Genomic DNA, 23,616 nt, shown 5'->3' on the forward strand with positions numbered 1-23,616 from the left:
CCTGTAGTCTCTTGATGTGAGACTGATACTGTGGCCATTCTTGGAAGTCCTTTACATAAAGTGGTTAATTTGGTGACTTCTAACATTCTTTTTTGTTGTAAAATTTCTATAATTCAAAGAACTTTAGAATCTTTAGTTTGACAAAAGCGCATAGAGTGGAAAGAGGGCCGGGGTTTGAATCAAAGGACCTGGTTTTGAAACTTAGCTCTGATGATTATTACGTTTGTGACCTTAGGTAAGTCACAATCTCTCTGGCCCTCAGTTCCTCATGTACAGGATGAGGAGGTTGGGAAGGAATGTGTGATCCTATGAACCAGTTTCCCATGATTTTCCATTTTCTCAGGGAGAGGTTGCTTCCCAGACAGCCTGTGTCCTCATCTTGTTACAGTAAGGACCAGTGTTCTGTACTCTAGGATCTGCATCTGATACTGGGAAGTGTCCTAGTTCATGTTGACAGCTTTCCTTGATCCACAAAACAGACTGCTTGAAGGCATTACCCAGTTTACTCTCACAGTTCTTCGGTTGTCTGTGGAATCTCGCCCTTGTTTCCATTGTATGAATAGGCTGGTGAGCTGAGGCCTAGAGGTGTTACACAGAAGGTGATGTCGGAGATCACATAAAAAAACAGTGACAAACTCAAAACAATGATAACTTCGACCACCCAGCCCAGTTTGCAGTGCAGTAGTGCGACTGTTCAAAGCTCTGATACTGAGGTGAATGCCATAGGATTTTGCTTGACTTTGGTGCTTAGCCTTAGTCCTTGCCTTTGAGCTGAATTGGAAAACTAGAGCTCATGATAATACCAAGTCACATTTACTTAGTGCCTTTTCTATCAAAGCACTTTCTGCCCCAGGATTAATCAGCTGGGACCAGGGAAATGGTTCCCAAAGTTTTTGTATTCAGTGCAGCCTCTGTCCTTGGCCCTGTCCTCTAAAACATTTTATCAGTAATAGATAACAGACATAAAAGACAGCTTATTCTGATTTGGAAATTCCCAGGGCCTGGGAAAGAGATCTAAGAGAGGCAGTTGGTGTGGTGGAAAGGGCTGCCACATGGTGTATTACTCTGGACATGTCACATAATCACAGTCTCAGTTTCTTCATCTCTAAAATGGGGATAACAATACTTCAACTACTACCTCAGGATGTTGCGAAGAAAGCTCTCTACAACATCATAGAAAAATGAGCAATTATTTTCATGCTTTCTTACTGTTTCTAACTGTCAGCTTGTTAAAAGTGCTTTCCATCCCTTCCTGTGAGTCTGGGGCTTTTTCCCTTTGGGTGGCTTCATTAACTGTTGCCTAAAGGCAGGAGAAAGAGGGGCCTCTAATTAGCCACTCTTGGGCACAGCTGGTCCTCTGCCTCCACTTTAGAAAGGTACTCATGTCCCAGGCAGCCTCTGGCTGTTTTCATGTTATGCTTTGTGTGCACTCAGCTTTGCAGGGTGACAGGTGGCCTGAGCTCTAGGGATTCAAGGCCCCTGACTGACCCTTGGCCCCACGGTAAGCTAATGATGTTCCCAGTAGGAGAAGCTGGCAGTGCTCTCCGCTTCTGGGAAAGTCAATGTAAGACTCCCCGAGAACACTGTGCCTCACCATTGTCTTCAGCATTCAAAACCATAGCCTTCTCCCTGACTATTCCTGACTTGGCTGACCAGACTCTTGCCCAGAGATGCCCTCTCATGTATCTGACCAGCTAGATCATAAAGGAAAAATCTCCCAAGGTTACATATAGCCCCTGAACTGAAACCAGGACTGAGGTGAACTTGGCCAAGTCTGAGGTTTTCTCCCTGGTTTCCCCATGTAAAATGGGGGAATTGGGTCCAATGATTTCTACGGTCCATTTCAGCATTAACATTCCATGGACCTTCTTGCTCTGTCTACAGTCTCAGGGTTGTTGTTTGTGCTTCATTCATGAAGAGGACATGACATCAGGGAGGTGATGTCATGACTTGCAAGTGAATTAGATTTAAGTGAAGGAGGGCTGTGCAAAGTCACCAGCCTCACTCTCTCCTCCAGATGCACAATTAGTGTTTAATCATAGCTTCCTGAAGAGGTATTAGTGTAGTGGGTGGGGCTCTGGGATCTGAGCTAACAGATAAGATTTGAACTAGGGCTCTACTTTGTAACCCTAGGCAAGTAAGTCACTTAATCATCTTGATGTTTTCTCATGTTTAACTTTATAGGATTAAAACAGAAGCAGAGATCTGAACCAGACAATCTCTTCAGGTCCCTAAGAGAGAACCGTGTTGTAGTCTACCTTAGACCTTTCCCCACCCCTGTAGAGAAGGAATTCAGGATTCTCTAAATAGCATCCATAGATGTTTCTTGATTTTTAGCTTTGAGCTGATTCCTGTGGCAAGGAGAAGTTAGTACCACTCAAAGCTCTTTAGTTAAGAGCTCTGATTTCCACAGGGGCCTGAGGAAGAATTAGGGTTCCCTCACCCCAGTTTTCTATGCACTAACAAGATTGACACGTGTCCCAGGCCAGCCCCTGGAATCATCCAAGAACCCAGGCTTGTTCCTACCCAACAAATCATGAAACTCTGAGTAATCTGAGCAGTGTTTGAACTTTCCTGGATGAGTGGTGAGCAAGGTGCCAGTTCACTCTGATTTCGAGTATTTAGGATCCAGTCTCTGAGTTATCCTGAGCATTTTCCTCACTGCTCTTCTTGAATATTCCATTCCTGGAGTAAAGCTAGGATAGGAAAGGAGCCTAATTCATCTAATCTGCATGCCTGTGAACGGGATAGTTTGGAAGAGGATGGAATAATAAAGAGATGTATAGTAAAATGTAGGATCCTTAAGGCAAGCATTTCTGCTTTTGAAGAATCAACTTTTGGGTGCAGAGTCCCACTGAAATGAGTTTTTTATGCCATCTGGGCTTTTCATTGTCAGGTCTTTCTCTGCTACCTGATTTCAAGCTCCCTGACCTATTTACCTCTCCCTGAGGAATAGAAATACTCAATATTTCAAGGTTCTATAGAATCCTGCTTCTATGGACTCCTGTCTAACCTAATGGGTTTTCCCTTCAAGTGAGCCTTGACTAGAAGCTTCTAGATACTGACAGTATAGAGTAATTCTTTCTATATAGAGGCCAGGCCAAGCTAACAGGAAACTAAGTCCAAGGCCTTTTGAAAGTAAAGAGGGATAGAGAGATGACCCTTTTCCATTTCTCCCCCCTTATCCTCTGATTCCTAACTCCTTTCTGGACTGTCTTCCCCACCTGCTGTAATGCCTGGACCCCTGAGCTGAACTCAGGCTGTGGACTTGGACTATAGGGCTTCCCCATTTGTAGTAGGAGAACTGGGCAATGCTGATGTTTCCATGACAACAGAAAATCATTTGGAACAAGCCAACTTCAAAGTCAAAATGACAGCTTGTCAGAAGAGTACATCCCTCACACACACACACATACACACACTAGAGACAATCAATATCTTTTCTCTTACCCTTGGAGTACTGGGATGTGCTTGAAATTCATGTGTCAGTGAGAAGCCAAAGAAGATGTATGTTGTACCTGAGATAGGGACTGGAGAGTCTCACTTGCTGCCCCTGAGGCATAGGGAGACCCAAAGTCTCCTTAAGGCTTAATAAGCGAAGCCACAATTTATCATGAGTTATCATGCCTACTTACCTTACAATTGTAGAGAACTTCTTTCTAAAGCCTCACACATTTTATCCTCATACCAGTCCTGGGAAGCAGGCAGAAGAGGTATCACCATCCCTATTTAACAAATGAGGAAACTGAGGCCCAGAGAGGTGAATTAACTTACCCACCTGTCACACAACAAGTCAATGGCAGTACTGGAACTTGAACCCAAGTCTTTGGACATAGACTCCAGTGGCCTTGTGGTTCCAATTCAATGGGTTGGTTTTCTTGTTTTGTTTTTAATAGCCTAGGGCCTAGTATGTGACAGTCCCACTAAACCTACATTTTCTTTTTTTGGGGGGGTCTTGACCTATGACTTCTTTGGTGCAGGGAATTCCCACCATGGAATCTCCCTCCAGTTTTGCAAAAGTAATCAGCATCACCACCATCTTCACCTCAGTTTGTCAGGTCGGATTAGCCTGGAACAGCTGAAAGTTAAGTGATTTACCCATGGTCATATTAGGCAGTAGAGGCAAGATATGAACCTAGGCCAACTTTCTACTACCCTACACTTTCAGTCTATATAGAGAAATCTTTCAAAAAGGCCCCCCAAGTGAGTGCCTAGTAGGATGTTATCCTGTTCCCCTCCTTGTGGGAAGGTGGCCCAGTTATCAAGAAAGTGAAAATAGATTTCCTTCCTTGGTAAAAGGCCCCAATCTTACACTATTTAGACAAAGGCCCACAAAAGACAAGTGGCTTTCTTAAGTCTGCCTTGCAAGCTTGTCCTGAATCCAAATTTCTGAATCCAAAGGCCATATCTCTATACTACCCAAACAACCTAATTGAGTGGGAAAGAATCAGCTGAGGAGGGCTTGGAGCCATGCTGTGAATGACTGGCAGATTTTTTTCACTTTCCCTGCAGGTTTATTGGCATCATCTGGAGACAGCCACAGGGGACCAGTTCTTATTCACAAACAAGTCAGATCTTCCTTGTCTCCTCAGTCACAATAAGCACCACAAGACACCCTGGAGCAGTAAAATGTATGGAAGGGGTTGTTGAGCCTGGAGACCCAGCTCTGATTACTTGCTGGTTATGGGACCCAAATCACTTACATCTCTGATGCTTTTTCCTTATCTGGAAATTAGGGGTTATAACAGATCATAGAATTTAGAGTTTGATCTAGTCCAAATCCTTTACTTTATAAATGAAGAAACTGAAGTGTGAGAGATTGAATAATTTGCCTGAGGTCACACAGGATGAGAGTCAGGATCCCTAACATCAAATACAGACCTCATCCTACTTCCCCTACTGACAATACCAAACTCACATGATTTGGGGGGTAAAGCTCAAATGATATAATGCATGAAATGCTTTGTAAACCTTAAAATGCCATGCAAATGTCAGTGATTAGTATTATTGTCCTACCGCCCCCCATCCCCACCAGAATCATGAAGCATGAGCCTCTGTCAGACATAAAGAGATCACGCTTACATTCAGGAACATTAGTGAAGGGGAGATTGACAAAACCCTTCATGAAGAATATTCTCAGGCAGAAGCCTCCAGTGTTTGCTGCCGATGTAAACTACCTCAACTACCCTAGGATCTCGAGGGGAGCACTGCAACCTTGGGGCCATAGCTTCATGCCCTTCCTGACCACCTCAAGCACACACAGCCTACAGTTTAGAGTAGCACTTTAGGTCAAACTGTATACAGGTGGGCAAATCATCGCCACACATTTTGGTTAGAGCTCTGCTTTGTCCAGCTTTACCCATAAATCAGACATCTTCAGAGCTCCACCATGCCTCATACCCAGGCCTACCAGAATCTCTCTCTTACCCCAGACTTTGTATAAAGGAAGATCATTTCTGTCTCTGGGAAGACAAACCTAATGGGAAATTGAAATAATTCTGCTCCCTGAAATGGGACAGCTGGATGTCTTTTTCTCTTCCTTGAATCCAATGCTCAGAATCTCCTGAACTCATCTTCCTCCTGAACTCTGAATGCATATCAAATCCTCATCTGATGCTCTGCCAAGCTCCGCTCTGAATCAAACCAACAGAGTGTAAACTCTTCAAGAACAGGGACTGTTTCATTCTTGTCCTTGAACACCTAGAGGCTAGCACAGTGTCTTGTGTGTAATTGGCACCTTAATGCTTGTTGAATTTGAATTGTTGGATTGATTCAAATACTTTTTAGTCTTTTTTTAAATCCTCTTTTTTCTCTTTTCTTAGACATCTTCCTTGGTTTGCACTTCTGAAATCAAGAATGTCAGAGCTGGAAAGGATCTTAGTGATTGTCTAGCCCTACTTCATTTAATGTTGGGGAAGCAGGGTCAGAGAAGGGCAAACAGTGATGTAGTGATTAATAATAATAACCACAGCTATTATTTATATAGCACTTTAAGGTTTGCAAAGTGCTTTACAAATATTATCTCATTTGATCCTTACAGTCCAGAAAGGCAGATGCTATCATTATGCCCATTTTGCAGTTGAGGAAACTGAGGCAGAATTGAAGTGACTTGCCCAGTCACATAGCTGTTGAATGTCTAAGGCTGGATTTGAATCAGATCTTCCTGCTTTCAAGTCAAACACTCTATTCCTTATGCCATCTCACTGCCAACTGATCCAGGACAACGCCTGGCACATAGAAACATGAACTGGACCTGCAATTTCATTGGTATGAGGAACTCCCAGGGAGGAAACTTCCTCTACCCATATTACTCTTCTGAAAGAAGAGTTATTTAGTACAGAGGTGGCAAAAATGCGACCCAGAACACTTCCTAGTGCATGCATCGTGCAACTGGGAAATATTTAACAAAAGAAAAATAAAATCAAACACAGATAATGTTTTCTAAGTCAATATGCCACCTATAGGGATCCTTGTGTATTGTTCAGTGACCTTCTTTTCTATCTGAATATACTGATGTAAGATATTACCCAGGGTGGGGCTCCAGGAAGAGGAAGGGCATGGGGCCTGAGACTGCTACCACCTGACTCCCTCCCAGTGTGTTCCCCTCTGGTGGCTGCTTCTGGTCCTGACAGGTTCCATGTTAAGACTAACTAGTCCTCCTCCACTGCTGTTCTAGTTGCTATGCTGGTCACTTCCCAGGCCTGTCTGTCAGATCCTTGGAAGGCTCCCTCGGATGTCTTACTTGAGAGTGTTACTGCTCTGTCTCTCTCTCAGGCCCCTGGGGCATGGATTGACTCAGTCCTATTCATAACTTGTACATTTTCTATAGGAAAAAACTAGCCCGGGGCTCCACCTTCTATACACAAAGGGTCTTCTCAGGTAGCAGTGGGAATGTTGTTTCTTGAAATGCTCCAAAGAGCCTCTGTTTTCCACTCTCATAAAGCTCGTGGAAATCTGTCTTGTTTACTTTATCCCTTTCCTAGCACCTGGACAATAGACCCTCATAAAAATCATGTATAGATGGGTGAGTAGCTATATAGATTGATAGTGACTGATATTCCCTCTTACTTTTTATCTTAATATATATCAGAAAAATCCCTGACTTTTTCCATGCCTTTGCTCTCTTCCCCTTGGTTAGATCTCTTATAAACTGATCTCTCAGTGTCTCTACAATTATATTGCCTCCAGTGCAGATCTCTCTTGTTTCATCCAATCCACCCACTTTCCCCCATCTTTGTTCTCTAGTACCATTTCCATTTCCTTCATAAGCCCCTCAGTTCCAGTGTGGTGGTTCCACTATCCATGATGAAGGAAACAGTTATCCTATTTTTTTAAACCTTTTTCTATTTTTCTCATGTTTAAAGTCTTCCTTCTGTTTTCATCCTGAATGTCCTTGGGATAGCTCTGTTTAGTTGGTTATCTGCCAAGATTTCTTTATGCTTGCCTCCACTACTTCTCTCTGCTTTATGAGAATATGCTGCTTATAATCATTCATTATCCTTCGTAAGATTTTAGAGATAAATTTATATACTAAACTCTCCTTTTGGTAGCCATATTTATTGAATTGGCAAGTAAGTCAAAATATTTACTGATTAAGTGCGAGTATTATAATCACAATTTTACTCTATAGTAAAATAGACCTCTATAGGCTCCTACTCTGCTCTCTCATCAGGGTATGGAGGTGACCCTAAAAGCTATTACAGACAAGCATCAGCCCTGGAAGATTCTACCATACTGGAAAGTCTTCAAGTAGGAGGCCACCTGTGATTCTACTCCCTAGGACCAGCCTAGCTAAATACATAGAATTCTTAGGCCATGGTAACTCATGAAAAAAAGAAAATATAATAGTCCTCAGTGCTGTGAGCACCTCCTTCTGCCTCTGCAGTGATGGGTGATGGAATGGTGAAAGGGAGGACACAGGGAACTAACAATCACAAAATTTTTAGGTTACTTATAAACTTTGGCTTTTGGTGCTTGGAATGTGAGCCCCTTATCCAATGACCAACAAGTAGGGTACTATAGGAGGAGCTGAATCATGTCAATTTGAACATTTGCACTATAAATGATGCAAGAAGAAAAATGGAAAGGGTAACTAAACAGAGGATGGCCCACAGGTAAAGCTGGCAAAGTTGTTTTCATTTTATGCCCAAAGGGAACAAGACACACTGTTCCATGTAATAGTTAATTATTTCATATTGCAATACAAAAATAGTTACAAAAAGACCATCATGAAAATGATTGCAGCTTATGTACCAACATTGGTTCCAGAGAATGAGAAGGTTGAGAAGTTCTACGGACAACCTGATAAGACCTTCCAAATGAAATCAGCCCACTATGCTTTTATGCTACTTGACTTAAGTGCAAAGGTGGGAAAAACAGAATGGTGAAGTACACACATATACACACATATATACATACATATATATATACAAACGCATATACATACATAAAAAAGTCAGTCAGTCAGTCAGTCAACAAGCATTTATTAAGCACCTATATTTTGCCAGTCACTAAGCTAAGCACTGGGAATACATACACTAACTGAAAGACAGTCCCTTTATTCAATGAGCATGGATTCCAATGGGTAGAAGATGACACATAAAAGGGAGCTGAAAAGCAGGGGGAAGGGGTAAAGGTCCTTGGCAAGGGGATATGGAAGTGAGCCAGCAGTTTCTGGAAAGGAACAAAGCCATTTCTGGCCTGGGCCCCTTGTTCCACCAGGAAGAAGGAATGAGAGAGACCAAAGACTTGTAGACTACACAATAGAGTGTAGTGTGTGGTGAGTAACACTTTAACATCATGAATCCTTTCTTCAAGAAAAGAATTAATGGTGTTGGACATAGCTAATGCTAAACAACCTATACGTGTGTATGTATACATACGCGTGCGCACACAGAGGAGGCAATTGGGGTTAAGTGACTTGCCCAGGGTCACACAGCTAGTAAGTATCTGAGACCGGATTTGAACTCAGATCCTCCTGACTCCAGGACTGATGCTCTATCTACTGTATCACCTAACTATCCCATGAAATCAATTCTATTTTAACAGACAGAAAAAGACTCTTTTTATTGTTATTATTAATGCGAGTTGCCATTAAATCAGTTACCTTTGTACAATTAGACCACTAACTTGTCAAACCAAAGACAAGAAGTCGTAAAAATTAAAAAAAAAAGAATAATAATGAGAAAAAGACATGGCATGTAATCAACACAAGTAGTTGATAATGAGCAGAGCTGAAGGTGAGGGTGGAGGGGCATTTGAGAGCAGCACTGAAAATTCTAACATCAGGATGTGGACTCATGGAGCTGAAATTTCTTGACATGGTCAGAATGGCCAGAGCACACTTTGTACTTCCAAGCAGGTGGAATATAGAAACCATTTAACTTTCTTACTCAACAACTTAACGTAACAGTGACGCATTTTTAAGGTGTTCATTCCGATAAATCAACTAGTCAACAAGTACCGATGAAGCTCCCACTATGTGCCACTCACTGTGCTGGGGGCTTTGATACAAAGACGAAAATGGAAAAGTCACTGCTCTCAAGGACCTTACAATCTACGGCAAGACAATATAGCCACGTGTATATATGAAATCAAGAGTGATTCTGGTACAGAGTGAGAGAGCTGCACTAGCAGCTGAGGAAACAGGAAAGACAAGGTCCAGTTTTACCTTTCTTAAGGTCATTAATGCTCTACTGAGTGAGACTTTTAAAACAAAGAGGTTTCTGCTTTTCCAGAACCACACAGAAGCAGCACAGAGGACATATGCAATGCATGCTGGGAAACATTATGGACAGCAAATCTGTAGAATGAATTTATGGGGCCCTGATCTGCAGGTGTAGTAGCCAGGGTGATGCTAAAGATATCCAGGCAAACCTGACCACTGGACTAAAGGCTACAAGACACAACTACTGTCTCCTCTAGAGCAGAAATGAAGATCCCCTTCCACCACATGGTGAGACTGTTCTGTCCCTCTGCCTTTGTCATTTTGATTGGATGAGATGACTGTTGACTGTCCTTTGCAGACAATCTTTGGATTCCTCTATTTCCATGGCAGAAGTATAGTAAAAAAATCAGATCTCAGTAAGAGAGTGACTCTTGTTGCTAGGGACAGAGATTTTTAGACCTTTACCAGAGCATCTGAATGCTGCTTGAGAATTTTACTTCACCTGAGTTTTTAATCCTATTCAGTAAATGGAATTAACCATTAATTTATAATTTATTGATGGTTTACAATGATCCATAACTGTGGGTCACTTGTAATTGGGAAGATTAAAATGTGGGAATGAGGGCAATTGAATCAAATAAATTATTTAAAATCATTGAATTTTCAACCTTATAGTAAATGAGACCAGATCAAAGACACTAGTAAACTGGAAACTGTGGGGACCCAGATGAGGTCTTTCCGGTTACACAAGGGATCAGGTAGGCTGTTCACATTAGGGTTATGTACACTGGGAACTGAAACAAGCTTAGAGCACCACCTGGTGGCTTATGAATAGACGGTTTAATGAGCTATTCCTGACTCTTAATGCCACAGTATGGCAGGTGTTCCTAAGCAGAGAAGAATTCCTGAACCTTATGCCATATAGAATCTTCATCCTTACATAGTATGACTATGTCCTTCAAGAAGACAACTAGTTGGTACTCGACATGATGAACAACAAATAACACACAAAAATAAAATTGGTTGTATTTTGACATACAGATTAATGACATGGGATCATTCCTGAATAAATCCTCTGCGTACAGACAGATCACTGGCTTGTTAAAGCGAAGATCAAAATCAATACAAAATTAGAAGAATGTATGATGGATAATTGAGGCAACTCTCCAACCTAACTATTTAAAGAAACTTGATTCAGAAAAAAAACAGGAAATGGTTAAAATAACAAATATTAAAATAGCATATCACTATTTCCTAAGGAAGTTTAATTGGATGTAAATTAAGGAAGGTAAAGGAGTGGAGAAACCACCAGAGCCAGCAATCACTTGATCTCCCTGCCAAATATAGTGGCAGCCAAGGGCAACACAGGTTTGTTACAACTTATGACTGATTTGTAATACTTTACAAAAGAGAGCAGTATACTGCTACTAGGTTTGTATCCCAAAGAGGTCATAAAAAGGGGGAAGAACTTACATACACAAACATATTTATAGCAGTTCTTTTTGTGGTGGCAAAGAACTGGAAATTGAGGAAATTACCATCACCTGGAGAATGTCTGAACAAGTTGTGGTAGGTGAATGTAATGGAATACTATTATGCTATAAGAAATGACGAGCAGGTGAATTTCAGGAAAACCTGGATAGACTTAGATGAACTGGTATTGAGTGAAGTGAGCAGAACCAGGAGAACCTTGTACACAGTTAACAGCAGCATTGTGCGATGATCCGCTATGATGGACTTAGCTCTTTGCAGCAATACAGTGATCCAAGACAATTCCAAAAGACTCAAGATGAAAGATTCTTGCAACATCCAGAGAAAGAACTGTGGAGTCTGAATGCACTTTTTGGTGACTTTTCCCTTGTGCGCTGTTTCTTTCTTTCACGACATGACTAATGTGGAAATATGTTTCTATAATTGCACATGTATAACCTACATCAGATCGCTTGCTATCTTGGAGAAAGGGGAGGAAGGGTGAAATATTTGGAAATCAAAATCTGATAAAAATGAATGTTGAAAACTATCTTTACATGTCATTGGAAATAAATAAAATTCTATTTACAAAAATAAAAGAAAAAACCCAAAAGAGATTGGTAGAAGATTATGAGCAGTTCTGCCTCAAAAAACAAGAAGCAATGGAGGGGAAAAACAGGTTTGCAGAAAGTTTATCAAGAGACCCAACTAAGCCAAATCATCTCAAAGGCATTTATGGATTAAACTAGACAGAGAACAACAAAAAGATGAAAAATGAAAGAGACCTTTGAATATTTGTAAGCTGCTTTGACCATCAGTTGGGGGGAAGTCAACACTTTTAGACTTTAAACATCATAGCCCCTAATGCGTTTTAGGAAGGAGTAGAAATGGACCATAATTTGTTCTTTTGATGGCCCTCAAGTTTCTCCCTGAAACAAAAGCTCACACTTTTATAACTATAGTTTTCCAGGGATGCTATATAACTGGGAGTGGTGGAATACCACAATCACTGAAGAATGGAGGCTAGGGGTAACGAAGAGGGCAAGTGGTGTGTGAGAGCTGAGCAAAACATTAACAATGAAGAATTGTACAGGAAAAGCAGTATGAAGGATATCATCAGAAGTAGGATGGAAAGTCATGTAGTAGATGTAAGAGATAACCTCCCCCTCCCCCTAAGATTGGATTGATGACAAGAACTGCACAAGACAAGAAAGTGTAAATGGGTTGCTATCTGTGCCAATGGAAGGAGTAGCCATGTCAATGACATCTCAGACTCACTGATGTATCAACATATCAAAAGCAGTAGATGGGATCACCAAGAGAGAGAAGAAGATCCAAGACTAGACTTAAGCGGCATGCAAAATTAGAGGTTGGGAGATGGATAGTGACCCTAGTAAAAGAGACTAAGACCAAGTAGTTAGACAGTAAGAGAAGAACCAGTAAAGAACAATATCACATAAGTCAAGGGAGGAGTGTATCCAGGAGGAGGGAGCAAGGCTAAAAACTGTCAAAAACCAGAGAGATCAAGAAGGATGAAATTTGAGAAAAGGTCATTAGATTTAGCAGTATAGCAGAGTGGAGAAAAGAACTGGATTTGAGGTCAAAGGTCCCAGGTTCAAATCTTGGCTCTGCCCCTCACTACTTAGGTGAACTTGGCCACATGAAGTCGTATGATCCCATGGCCCTCTTTGAGCCTCTCAGTTTCCTTATCTGTAAAATGAGGTGGTCAGATCAAATGACTTCTGAAGTTCTTTCCAGCTCTAAATCTATAACCCTATTGGTTTCCTTGGAGAGAGAGCAGAGGCAGATATATAAGGGCAGATTGTGATCAGAAAGGGAAACCAGAGCTGGGTAGCACAGAGATTACACAAGTTATAAGTGATGGTGATCCATAAAGTTGGTTTAATCACCCACTTCTGTAGGTTGATGAGATAGAGTGAAGACAGAGGTCATGGGAGTTAAGGAAATTGATGAACTTGGAGACCAGGATGTTTAAAAGGATGTCAACATACATATTAATGTCCCTGAGTATGATGACTGGAGTAAGGGTGGAGTAGAAAATTGAATCAGGTAATTGCTAACTTAAGAAAAGAATAAAATGGTGGTTAATATATTATGGCAACATAAATGACCTAGAAAAGAATTCTCTATTTGATTACAATGTTGCTAAAACTGGAAAGTAGTCTAGCAGAAATTAGGCTTAAATCAACATCCTGTACCATATGCTACAATAAAATCAAAATGAATATTAAAGGTCATGCTATTTAAAAAAAAAAAAACAACCCAGAAGAAAAACAGATCATGAACAATCATATTTCTGTAGCTGTGGCTCTCAGGAATGAATTCTTAATCAAACAAGAGATAGAGGCAATTACAAAAAAATAAATAATTTTGATTACAGGAAATTGAAAGGCTGCCATAGGGACAAGATTAATGTATCCAGGATAAAAAGGGAAGTGCTCAACTAGGGAAAAAAATCTTTGTATAAAATATCTCTGATAAGGGATTGGTATACAAGAAACATAGAAACTAACAAATATATAAGGTCAAAAGCTATTCCCCAGTAGATAACTGGTCAAGAGATATTAACTAACAACAAACTATTGACAACCAAATAAATCAATGATCCCAATCAATAATAATAAGAGAAATGCAATTCAAAACCACCCAGCAAATTGACAAAAGATGGGAATAGTTCATGCGGAGGGCTTGCGTATTAAGAGTCATGCTGATGCTTTTTAGTTGGAGTTATGATTTGGTACATCCGTTCTAGAAAACAATTAATTATTCAAATACAGTAACTAAAATATACATATCTTTTGATCCCCAAATCCCACTTCTAGGGATATGTGCCAAGAAGGTCCGTGATTTACAAAAGAAAGTCTCTGTATACACCAAAATATTCATAGTAGCAATTTTGTGTGTGTGTGGTAGCAAAGAAGTGGAAACAAAGTCAATGCCCATCAACTGGGGAATAGGTCAACAAATTGTTGTACATGAATGTAATGGAATAGTTCTATGCTTTGTAAAATGATGAACATGATGAATACACAAAAGCATGGAAAGACTTCTGCTGTCATGTAAATCAAGAGCCAACAAAACAATAGGTACAGTGACTTCAACAATGTAATTGGAAAGAAATACCACATAACCATAAAAAATTAATTTGGCCCCAAAGGACAGATATGAGAAGATATATCTTTCCTCTTTCCTATTTTTTTGCAGAAGTAGTGATCTATTCTTGTGAAAGTTTACATATAAATATTTCATTGTATTCATTGGTTTTGCCAAATTTTTTTCTTCCTTTAAAAAAAATTCTTGGCAGCTACATGACACAGTGGATAGAGTACTGGCCTTAAAATCAGGAACACTCATCTTCATGAGTTCAAATGCAGCCTCAGATGTGTATTAGCTGTAATTTCATGAAAGATGATGTCTAGGCTCTTTTTTTGATCATGGCTTTCAGGTAGTCCCATAATTTTTAAATTGTCTCTCCTGGATCTATTTTCCAGGTCAGTTGTTTTTCCAATGAGATATTTCACATTATCTTCCATTTTTTCATTCTTTTGGTTTTGTTTTGTGATTTCTTGGTTTCTCATGAAGTCATTAGCCTCCATCTGTTCCATTCGAATTTTGAAAGAACTATTTTCTTCAGTGAGCTTTTGAATCTCCTTTTCCATTTGGCTAATTCTGCTTTTGAAAGCATTCTTCTCCTCATTGGCTTTTTGAACCTCTTTTGCCAATTGAGTTAGCCTATTTTTCAAGGTGTTATTTTCTTCAGCATTTTTTTGGGTCTCCTTTAGGAGGGTGCTGACCTGCTGTTCATGCTTTGACTGCATGTCTCTCATTTCTCTTCCCAGCTTTTCCTCCACCTCTCTTAACTTGATTTTCAAAATCCTTTTTGAACTCTTCCATGGCCTGAGCCCATTGAGTGGGCTGGGATATAGAAGCCTTGACTTCTGTGTCTTTGCCTGATGGTAAGCATTGTTCTTCCTCATCAGAAAGGAAGGGAGGAAATGCCTGTTCACCAAGAAAGTAACCTTCTATAGTCTTATTTCTTTTCCCTTTTCTGGGCATTTTCCCAGCCAGTGACTTGACTTCTGAATATTCTCTTCATACCCACTTCGCCTCCGGATCCTCCCAGCCAGCGCTTGGGGTCTGAGATTCAAATGCTGCTTCCCAGCCTCAGGGCTTTTGGCGGGGGCAGGGCTGCTATTCAGTGTGAGATTAAGTTCAGGTGCTCAGGTGGGGGTAGGGCTGCCTCTTGGACTCAGTTCCCTCAGGGGGTTTATGCAGAGACCTTCAACAATGGATCCAGGCTCCTGCCTGCTTGGGGAGCCCTGGTCTGCTCCCGCCTCTGCTGCTGCCTCCCGAGGGGGCCTGAGTTATGGGGGCACCCCACTCCCCTCTCGACCCACCAAAGAGACCCTCTCACTGACCCCCGTCACCTGTGGGTGGAGGGACCCGCGCAGCTGCTGGAGGTTCCGTCCCTGAAGCCTGCTCGGATCTGTTCCTCTCGGTGCCGCAGCTGCGGCAGGGCTGTGCTTGGCTCCCAGTCCGTGGCGCCCAGTCCGTGGCGCAAAGGACCTTTTGCGAGAGGTTTGCAGGTCCCTCTGGAACAGAAATCTCCTTTGTTCCAATGTTCTGTGGCCTCTGGTGCTGCAGAATTTGCAGTGAGTTGTTATTTACAGATGTTCTATGGGTTGTGGGTTCGGAGCTATGTGTATGTGCATCTTTCTACTCCACCATCTTGGCTCCGCCCCCCTGTATTAGCTGTATAAACGTGGAAAAGTAACAGCACTGTTTGCCTCAGTTTCTTCATTTGTAAAATGAACTGAAGGAAATGACAAACCACTCCAGTATCTTTGCCAAGAAAACCCCAAATGGGATCCCGAAGAGTCAGACAGACTGAAAAACAACTGAACTTGTTACAAAAGATCATTCTCTGGGAGGGAGTTGGAGGAAGCATGCAGAAGGAAATGGAGGTGATGTAAAAACAAAATGTATCAGTAAAATTATCTTTTAAATGGATTATGACAATCAGCATCTGAATAGGGACTGGACCTTAAAGAGGAAAACTGCAGAGCGATGGCAACAAAGGAAGGGTCTAAAATGGCTACAGGGAGCAATGAGTAAGTTGACTCCTATTCTTGGCTCAGGGAGAGGGAGATAATAAGACAAGATGGGATAAGGAACAGCCTGCATTGAACAAGGTGCCCAGATGTTGAAGAGTTTTCTGTAGAAATCCCAGTCTCTGCGAGTGTCAGAAGAATGTGAGATAAGGACACTTAGGATAGGGGGCAGTTTGTTAACAATACAGGTGTCATTCAGTCAACAAACATTTACCAAGATCTTATGTGTCAGTCTTCATGCTGAGTGCCAGGGACACAAAGAAGGTCAAAGATATATGGTCCTTACCTTCAGGAAGCTTGATCAGGGTGACAACATACAGATAACAAGATATGTGCTGTTGCAACCTTAACTCCTATCTATACTATAGGACCCAAATTCATAGTAATTCTGCCCTTAGAAAGGTAGTCTGGCTCATACTTATGCCCCAGGAAGAGAGCAAAATCCTTTTACAATAAGTTGGGGGTGGAGCTTCCAGCCATATCCTAGGAAAGGTCCCTCTTTCCTTTATGGTTCCAATTGTGTGCTCTCATGCCATAAGCAAAGGGAGGAAATAAGCATTTATTAAGCACCTACTGTGTGCCAGTCATTATGCTAAGTACTTTACAAATATTCTATCATTTGATCCTCACAACTTTGTGAAGTAGACAGAGTTACCACAGGTGTTTATGAAAAATAACATTAATCCAGCAAATGGGCTCTTTAACAGAATAAATTTCAGAAAACAAATCAAAGTAAGACCGGGGAAGAGTTGGACTGTCCATTCCTCTCATTGGTCATCTTTCACTCTCAGATCCTGCTACAGGGCCAGCAATAAAACAGACACACATACCTCCCAACCTGTCCAATTAGATAGAGGGAGACTCTCCTGGTCTTAAAAAAGGAAATCATAAGATGTGGATGCTCCCCCAGTCACCCTAAAAGGATTGCCTAAGATAAACCTCTCCTTTGCTCCTTGTTCTCCTCTAGACAGAAAAACTTATATCCCCATTGTCAGAGGGCTGATCTGTTTTAATTTCTTGTCTTCACAAACTGTGAAAACCACAAATCCCAGGAGGTTTCATATCCAGCCTACCCCTCAGCAGGAGTTGTTACACTATATACAAATGGAAGGTAATCTGGGAAGGGAGGTACCAGCAGCAGGGAGAACAGAGAGAGGCATCCTGAAGACAGAGAGATTGGAGAGGAGTCCTGAAGGATGGATATTCCAGAGGGCACAAGGGAATGAGAGAGCAGAGAATAAGAGGAATTATGGTGAGCTAGTGCTGAGGTAGACAGGAAGGAGACTTAGGGAGAGACAGCAAGAAAAATAAAAAGGGTATTTTTCTCTGAGGATAGTAATGGAATTAGAAGAGCAAGAGGATGTCCAGTTTGCCAGTCACAGGATAAGGGAAAAACCAGTTGTTTGAGCACTCCACCCTCCTGGGTCTTGTGATGCTTGAGCACAATGTCATAGCTACTTCCACAACATCACTCCAAATAGTGGGAAGGTGGAGGTAATGGGTGGAGGAAGCAGAGAGCTCTGGACTAGCATCTGGGCTAATAACTACCTGATGATTTGGTCACCAGGGTTGGATGGAAGTCATACTCTGAACCAGCTGTGTTGTCTTATCTCCAAATGAGACACACCGATAAAATTCCTTTTATGTGGAGCAAGCCTGAGCTCCCCATCAGCACAGGTTTCTCTCCCTTAACATTCTGAGGCTTGGAGTTTCTGATGGATATGAGTTTCCTTTGGCCCAAGACCTCTAGTACCTTTTGGTTCCCAGAGGTCTGGGATTTCTGATTGGTTCTTAGACCCTTCAAATGGATATAAGATGACTACTTGACAAAGATGTTGTAGATGGAGTTCATTAATTGTGTAGGGATTGAACAGATTACCTCTGAGGTTTCTTATAATTCTAAAACCATGATTCTTATTTCACCCTCAGATTTGCCATCTTGGTCAATTCAAATTAATCCAATAAATCCTGGAAATGCAATGTGTAAATCCTACTTAGCCAATTCTTGGCTACTCTCCTCTGGTGTTTGAGGAGTCACAGACTACCCTACAACTGGTGTCTAAGAACAAGACAGAGAAAAGTGAAAAGCAGAGAAAGCAATAGAAGGGTTGGGTAGTAAAATGGAAAGGGTGTCCAACTGGGAGTCAGGAGGCTTTAGTTCTGCCATTGAAATAGTCAACTCTGACACTGACTTTGAGACCGTTGGCAAATCATCCCCTCTCTCTTGGCCTTAGTTTCCTCCTCTGTAAAATGAAAAGGCTGGGAAAAATGGACTCTGTCCTATGAGGCTTCTGATCCATCTCTCTAACATCCTATGTTCTACAGCCCCTTCCACTTCTGGAAGTCTATGTTTAAATGCTCCCACTAGCTCTAACATGTTATATTTTATGTCCTAAGTTCCCTTCCAGATGTGACATTTTACATTTCTATGGGACAAGAGAGGAGAGCACCGTGTGGAAGCTCCAATATGGAAAGATTCGGTGAGCTAAAATAGACAAAGCCCAAGGGTTAGGAGAGCCTTTGTCTCTGACATGATGGAATGAGAATGGCCAGACCAGAGTGGAGGATGGAGCTCCGCTTGACCTGGGCTCTGCTTACTGAATAACAGCAAATGTTGGGAAAACAAACCAAGGTTCTTCTCTGTGAGGTTCTATTCATTGTAAAAACCATTCAGAGTAAACCTCCACCTGAGATCTGTTGGGACCATGGATGGCTGTCACTAACTTTCCCTGGCCCCCAGGGTGCCTAGATTCCTCTAATTTTCCTGACATGGAGAGGAGAGAAGAAAAAAAAAACCTTTCCTTAAATCTATTGGAATACTTGTTGGGTTAAAAGAATATAAGTTATTCAGGAGAGAAATAGCAGAAGACAACTAGGCTAGACTTTTCTGTGTACATTTTGTGTTCCCTGATAGAATATAAGCCCCTTGAGACAGGGACTGTTTTATTTCTTGTCTTTATATCCACTATGGTTAACACAGTGCCGGGAACATACTAGGCACTTAAGAAATCAATCAACAAAGATTTATTAATCTTATGTGTCAGATACTGTACTGAATGGATGCTCGAAATAGAAAAAAAAATCAAAAGCATTCCACGTTCTGAAAGGAACTTACAACATGTAGGTTAATAGGCAATACAGGATATATACAGAGTATGTGGATGATAACCTTAGAGACTGATGGATGGATAGATGGATGGATGGATGGAGCAATGGATGGAGGGAGGGCTGAATGGATGGAAGGATAGAAGGGAATGATAGAATAACTTGGATCTTGGAGCACAGACTCCCAATCCCCCCGATCCTAATCACTCATTTCATTCCTTTTCTCCTTACAAGGATCTCTGGCATGATCAGGTAGATCAGATTCACTAGCTTCTTTTTCAAAGGTTCATTTACACATTAAAATAGACTGACTTATAGAGGAAAAAGAAACACCTTGGGAAAGAAAAGGCTTTTCTTACTTGGATCCACCTGGCTTTTCTTACCTGTAAGTGGTACACACCTAAGAATTCCTCACAAGTTCACTTTGTGCAGTTGTCAGATAGTATACTAGGCTGCAATGGATAAGGTAGGTGGCATCATAGTACATGGAGAACCGGGCCTGGAGTCAGGAAGATCTGAGTTCAAATGTGTTCTCAGACACATACTAGCTGTGTGACTCTGGGCAGGTCACTCAACCTCGTCTTCCTTAGTTTCCTCATCTATAACATGGAGATGATAATTGCCACTTCTAGGGTTTTTGTAAGGATCAAATGAGATAAATCCTAACTATTTAAGGTAGAGAACAAAGAATCTGAGAAAGAGTGAACGATAGACTTGGAAGGGTAGAAGGATCTTAGAGATCTTCTAGTCCAGGGGGTTGTGACCTTTTAAAAAAATTTTTTTTATAACTATTTTAATGCAATTGGTTTCCTTTATACTCCTACATATTTTATTTAATGTATTTAGGAACGTTTTTCTGAAAAGGGGTCCAAAGGCTACTAGACTTACCAAAGACACCCTTGACATAAAGAAATTTAAGAACCTTGATATAATCTAACCTCTTCCTTTTAAATATAAGGAAACTGAAACCCACAGAAGTGACCTTGGCAGCAGGGCTGAGTCAAAACAGGTCTTCTGGTTCCAAATCCAATGTGTTTTCCATTCTGCTGTAGAGACAAAGAGGCCAGGGCTATAAAGGTAGCATTTTACGAAAGATTTCTTTCCCACTTTGGGACATTTGGAGCAGGGGTATGTGCTGATACCAGAGAGGTAATCATTCCATTTTCAGTGTGATCATTTAACCCTCAGAAATCAGCTCACCCCTCAAATAAGAGCTTGGTTTATTGTTTTGTTTGGTTTTTTTTTTGGTTGTCTAGACTTAAGAAAGTGATGGTGGAAATGTTAATAGCTCAGATTAAACTTAAAAGCATGTCTTGGGTACGTTCCCCCTTTCCTCTCCCAGGTGTTAAACATTTACCAGCATACCCCCTGCTTTGGAGGCAATTTCTTTAGATACTTTTTCTGCTTCTTATCTTTTTCCCTTTTCAGTTGCCAAGAAGTCAAGTGAGTACGGAGCTCACAGATAAGGGGGCCTATATAGACCTTCACAAATTTAAAGCCCACTAAACACCTACAAAGAAGCCCCGGTTACTAGTGACCCCCCCCCACACAGACCAGTCCAGAGACCAAATAACTGTCATCAGGGGAAAGAATTACAAATCATAGCTCCTATTCCGAAAACCTCAGGGACTCCAGATTTCATAAAATAACTATTAAAACTGGATCATTTTGAACAACCCCCTCACTTTTAAGACTGGGAAAATGCAGCCCCTGGGGAAGAGTAGTGACTTGTCCAAGGTCACATTTCTGGCACAGATGGAATAGGATGCGGAATTCACAGTATGAGACTATGAATACAGACATCTGTGTTGTGTATAAATATTTATATTTTGGGCATGCACATGCGGATTTTTTTTTTGATGGGCAACGGTAAAGGAAGAGAAAAGGAAGGGAGAGAGCGTGGCCTAACCAGTAGCAGCCCCTTCTGAATTGCTAATATCACTGGCCACAGGCCAGCCCTGACCTCAGTCAGCCCGGGATGAGCCAGTGTGAAATCCTCATGAACAGGGATCTGCTGAGAGCCACCTGCCTGCCTTTCTACTCTAGCTCTGTCTCTCCTCCCATTCTCCGGTTCTTTCTCTCTGCCCTCTCTCCTCCCTTCACCCCTCTGTCTGTCTGTCTCTGTCTGTGTCTGTCTGTCTCTGTCTGTCTGTCTGTCTCTGTCTGTGTCTGTCTGTCTGTCTGTCTCTCTCTCAGAGCCGATTACATACAGCGGGGCCATTATCTGCTCAGGACCACATGGCCATGGCTGAGGTTTGGCTCAGCTTGGGATGAGGCTGGATGGAGCCGACTGGCAATCAGCTTCCTCATGGGAAATGAGAGCAGATGCTCGGGGAGGATGCCCCTTGCAGGACGCTGGTGTGTGAGGTGTGTGCAGGGTGAGCGCCCATTCACACACGCACACACGAGGCTAGGCACACGCAGGAGCGCCCGATGCCAGCACATGCACAACATCCACGCTCCCACCATACAGACACACACACCTCGCCAGACCCACTCCACAGCCATTGTCCAAGGACAGATCCCGCTCCGACGTTCGGGTCTGACCCCTCCGGGGGAGGAAGGACACCCCCCGCCCTCCCCGGGCTGGAGCGGTCGGTCCCACCAGCCTGTTTACCCAGCAATTACAAGTGCCTCCGTGGCAGGGTGTCTGAAGGGGCCGGTTGCCATAGTTACGCTAGGATTCTCGGGCCCATCATCTGGTCCCCGCCTCAGCCAATCGGGTGGGGGAGCCCAAGCAGCAGTATAAAGTAAGGATCCTCATCTCCAGCCACACAGTTACCAAGAAAAGGGACTGGCTTCCTGGAGTGGCTGAAAGTGCTCCGGACGGCGGGCCAGGCCCATCATGGCGGACGGCGGGCGAGCCGGGCAGGAGGCGGCGGCACGAGGCAGGCAGGTGAGGCCACGGGGAGTCGGGCTCTCCCTCCTCTCCGCGCTCATGGTTGTCCGGGCCGTCGGCCGGCCCTCGGCCCCCCGGGGTGCCCCTTCCCCTCCCCGGGTTCCCGGCCTCACCCCACCCTCCGCCCCTTGGCGCTGGCGCACACACCCCGCACACACCCCGCACACACACACGCACACACACGCACCCATGACTCTCCCCCAAATAACCTGGAAAATGGGCTTTGGGAGGAGAAACAAAGAAACCCGTGCGGGGGGGCGGGCGGGGGCCAACTGGTGGGAAAAGGAAATCCCAGCGCACGCCGTGCCCCCCGAATGGTGGCCGGCCTTTCACAGCCCGTTTCGCGTCGGGGCCACATCAAAGACCCCCGGCCGGGCCTTCCATCCTCCCCCTCCCGGTCACCATGCTTGGACGCTGTGACATTGCATTGTCAAGTCGGTTGGGCTTAAAGAGCGGTTCAAGGAAAGAAAGAGGGAGACACATTTCCCACCTAAAAGAGGGGTGGCGGCCCCCACATGCCCAAATCTCATTACTCGGGACTTGGGAGGAGCCCGTCCTTCCAAAGGCGGCTCGCTGCTCGGAGCTTGTCAATGGAGGCTCTGGAGATCAAAGCCAGGACACATGTGTGCGTGTGTGTGTGCGGGTGTGTGCGGGTGTGTGCGCTGCGAGGATCCACAGCGAGGACTGTGTCTCTTCAGCCTGACGGAAGGGGGAGCTGGGCATCCGCCTTCCCGCCGCTGCCCTCCATGTTTCCTCCTGGCATGAGCGAGGTGCGTGTGGTCCGGCAGGGACGCAGGCCGAGGATCAACCCGCGGCCCTCTGTCCGGCAGCCCCCCATGTCCCCCAGGGACAAAGCCACGCAGGGCTCGGCCCAGGATGGGTTGTGGCCGGGGTGCCCTCCGGACCCGCCGGCATCCCGTCCCCCAGCCCAGGAGCAGCCGCTGTCTCCGGGCATGGAGGTGACACGCCACCCTAGAATTCTGAGGCCCCGCGCCCTGGTCAGACCACCCAATAGCCCTGGAGAGGACAAGAAGGAGAGGAGGGCGACCGTGGCCAGCCCGGGGCGGACGTGGGTCCGGGAGAGGGAGATGGAGACGGAGACGGAGAGGGCCGAAGCCAGGGGCCATGTGTAAGCACCCCCTGCACACTGGCCGGGGAAAGCGAAGGCACAGATGGTGAAATAAGAGTCATGTAGGTTTCAAAGCCTCCTTCCATGTCAATTGTTACATTATGAGGTACACTCTGAGAGGCAAATCTTTTAATCCACTGTGGCTAATCCAGTGCACTTTTGTTGGCCACGACATATTCAATAGCAACAAAGGACTGCCGGGGACGGACATCAG

General features: G+C 43.3%; 1 protein-coding gene and 1 long non-coding RNA gene across 5 annotated transcripts in view; one reads left to right on the top strand and one right to left on the bottom strand.

Annotated features, from left to right (window-relative positions):
- Positions 1-19,305, top strand: part of MRPL28 (mitochondrial ribosomal protein L28) — a 30,495-nt gene extending 11,190 nt beyond the window's left edge. For 2 of the 3 annotated variants that reach the window (XM_072601820.1, XM_072601829.1), the window contains exon 6: positions 4,513-4,994. In XM_072601820.1, coding sequence (XP_072457921.1) covers positions 4,513-4,650 — 138 coding nt within the window. In that variant the 3' untranslated portion in view covers positions 4,651-4,994. Of the gene's footprint in view, positions 1-4,512; positions 4,995-18,666 lie in introns of those variants that run through there. The other variant, XM_072601858.1, reaches the window with a different exon arrangement.
- On the bottom strand, positions 77-22,241 carry LOC140499901 (uncharacterized). 2 transcript variants are annotated; one of them, XR_011965584.1, is made up of 4 exons: positions 22,157-22,241; positions 20,357-20,420; positions 3,636-3,725; positions 77-579 (listed from the first exon to the last, which is right to left on the bottom strand). It is a non-coding gene; the product is annotated as an uncharacterized lncRNA (long non-coding RNA). The 2 variants fall into 2 exon arrangements; XR_011965585.1 differs by lacking the exon at positions 3,636-3,725 and having other exon boundaries at positions 20,348-20,420.
- Positions 22,242-23,616: the final 1,375 nt, after the last annotated feature.

This window comes from Notamacropus eugenii, chromosome 1, assembly GCF_028372415.1.
Source record: "Notamacropus eugenii isolate mMacEug1 chromosome 1, mMacEug1.pri_v2, whole genome shotgun sequence".
NCBI lineage: Eukaryota > Metazoa > Chordata > Mammalia > Diprotodontia > Macropodidae > Notamacropus > Notamacropus eugenii.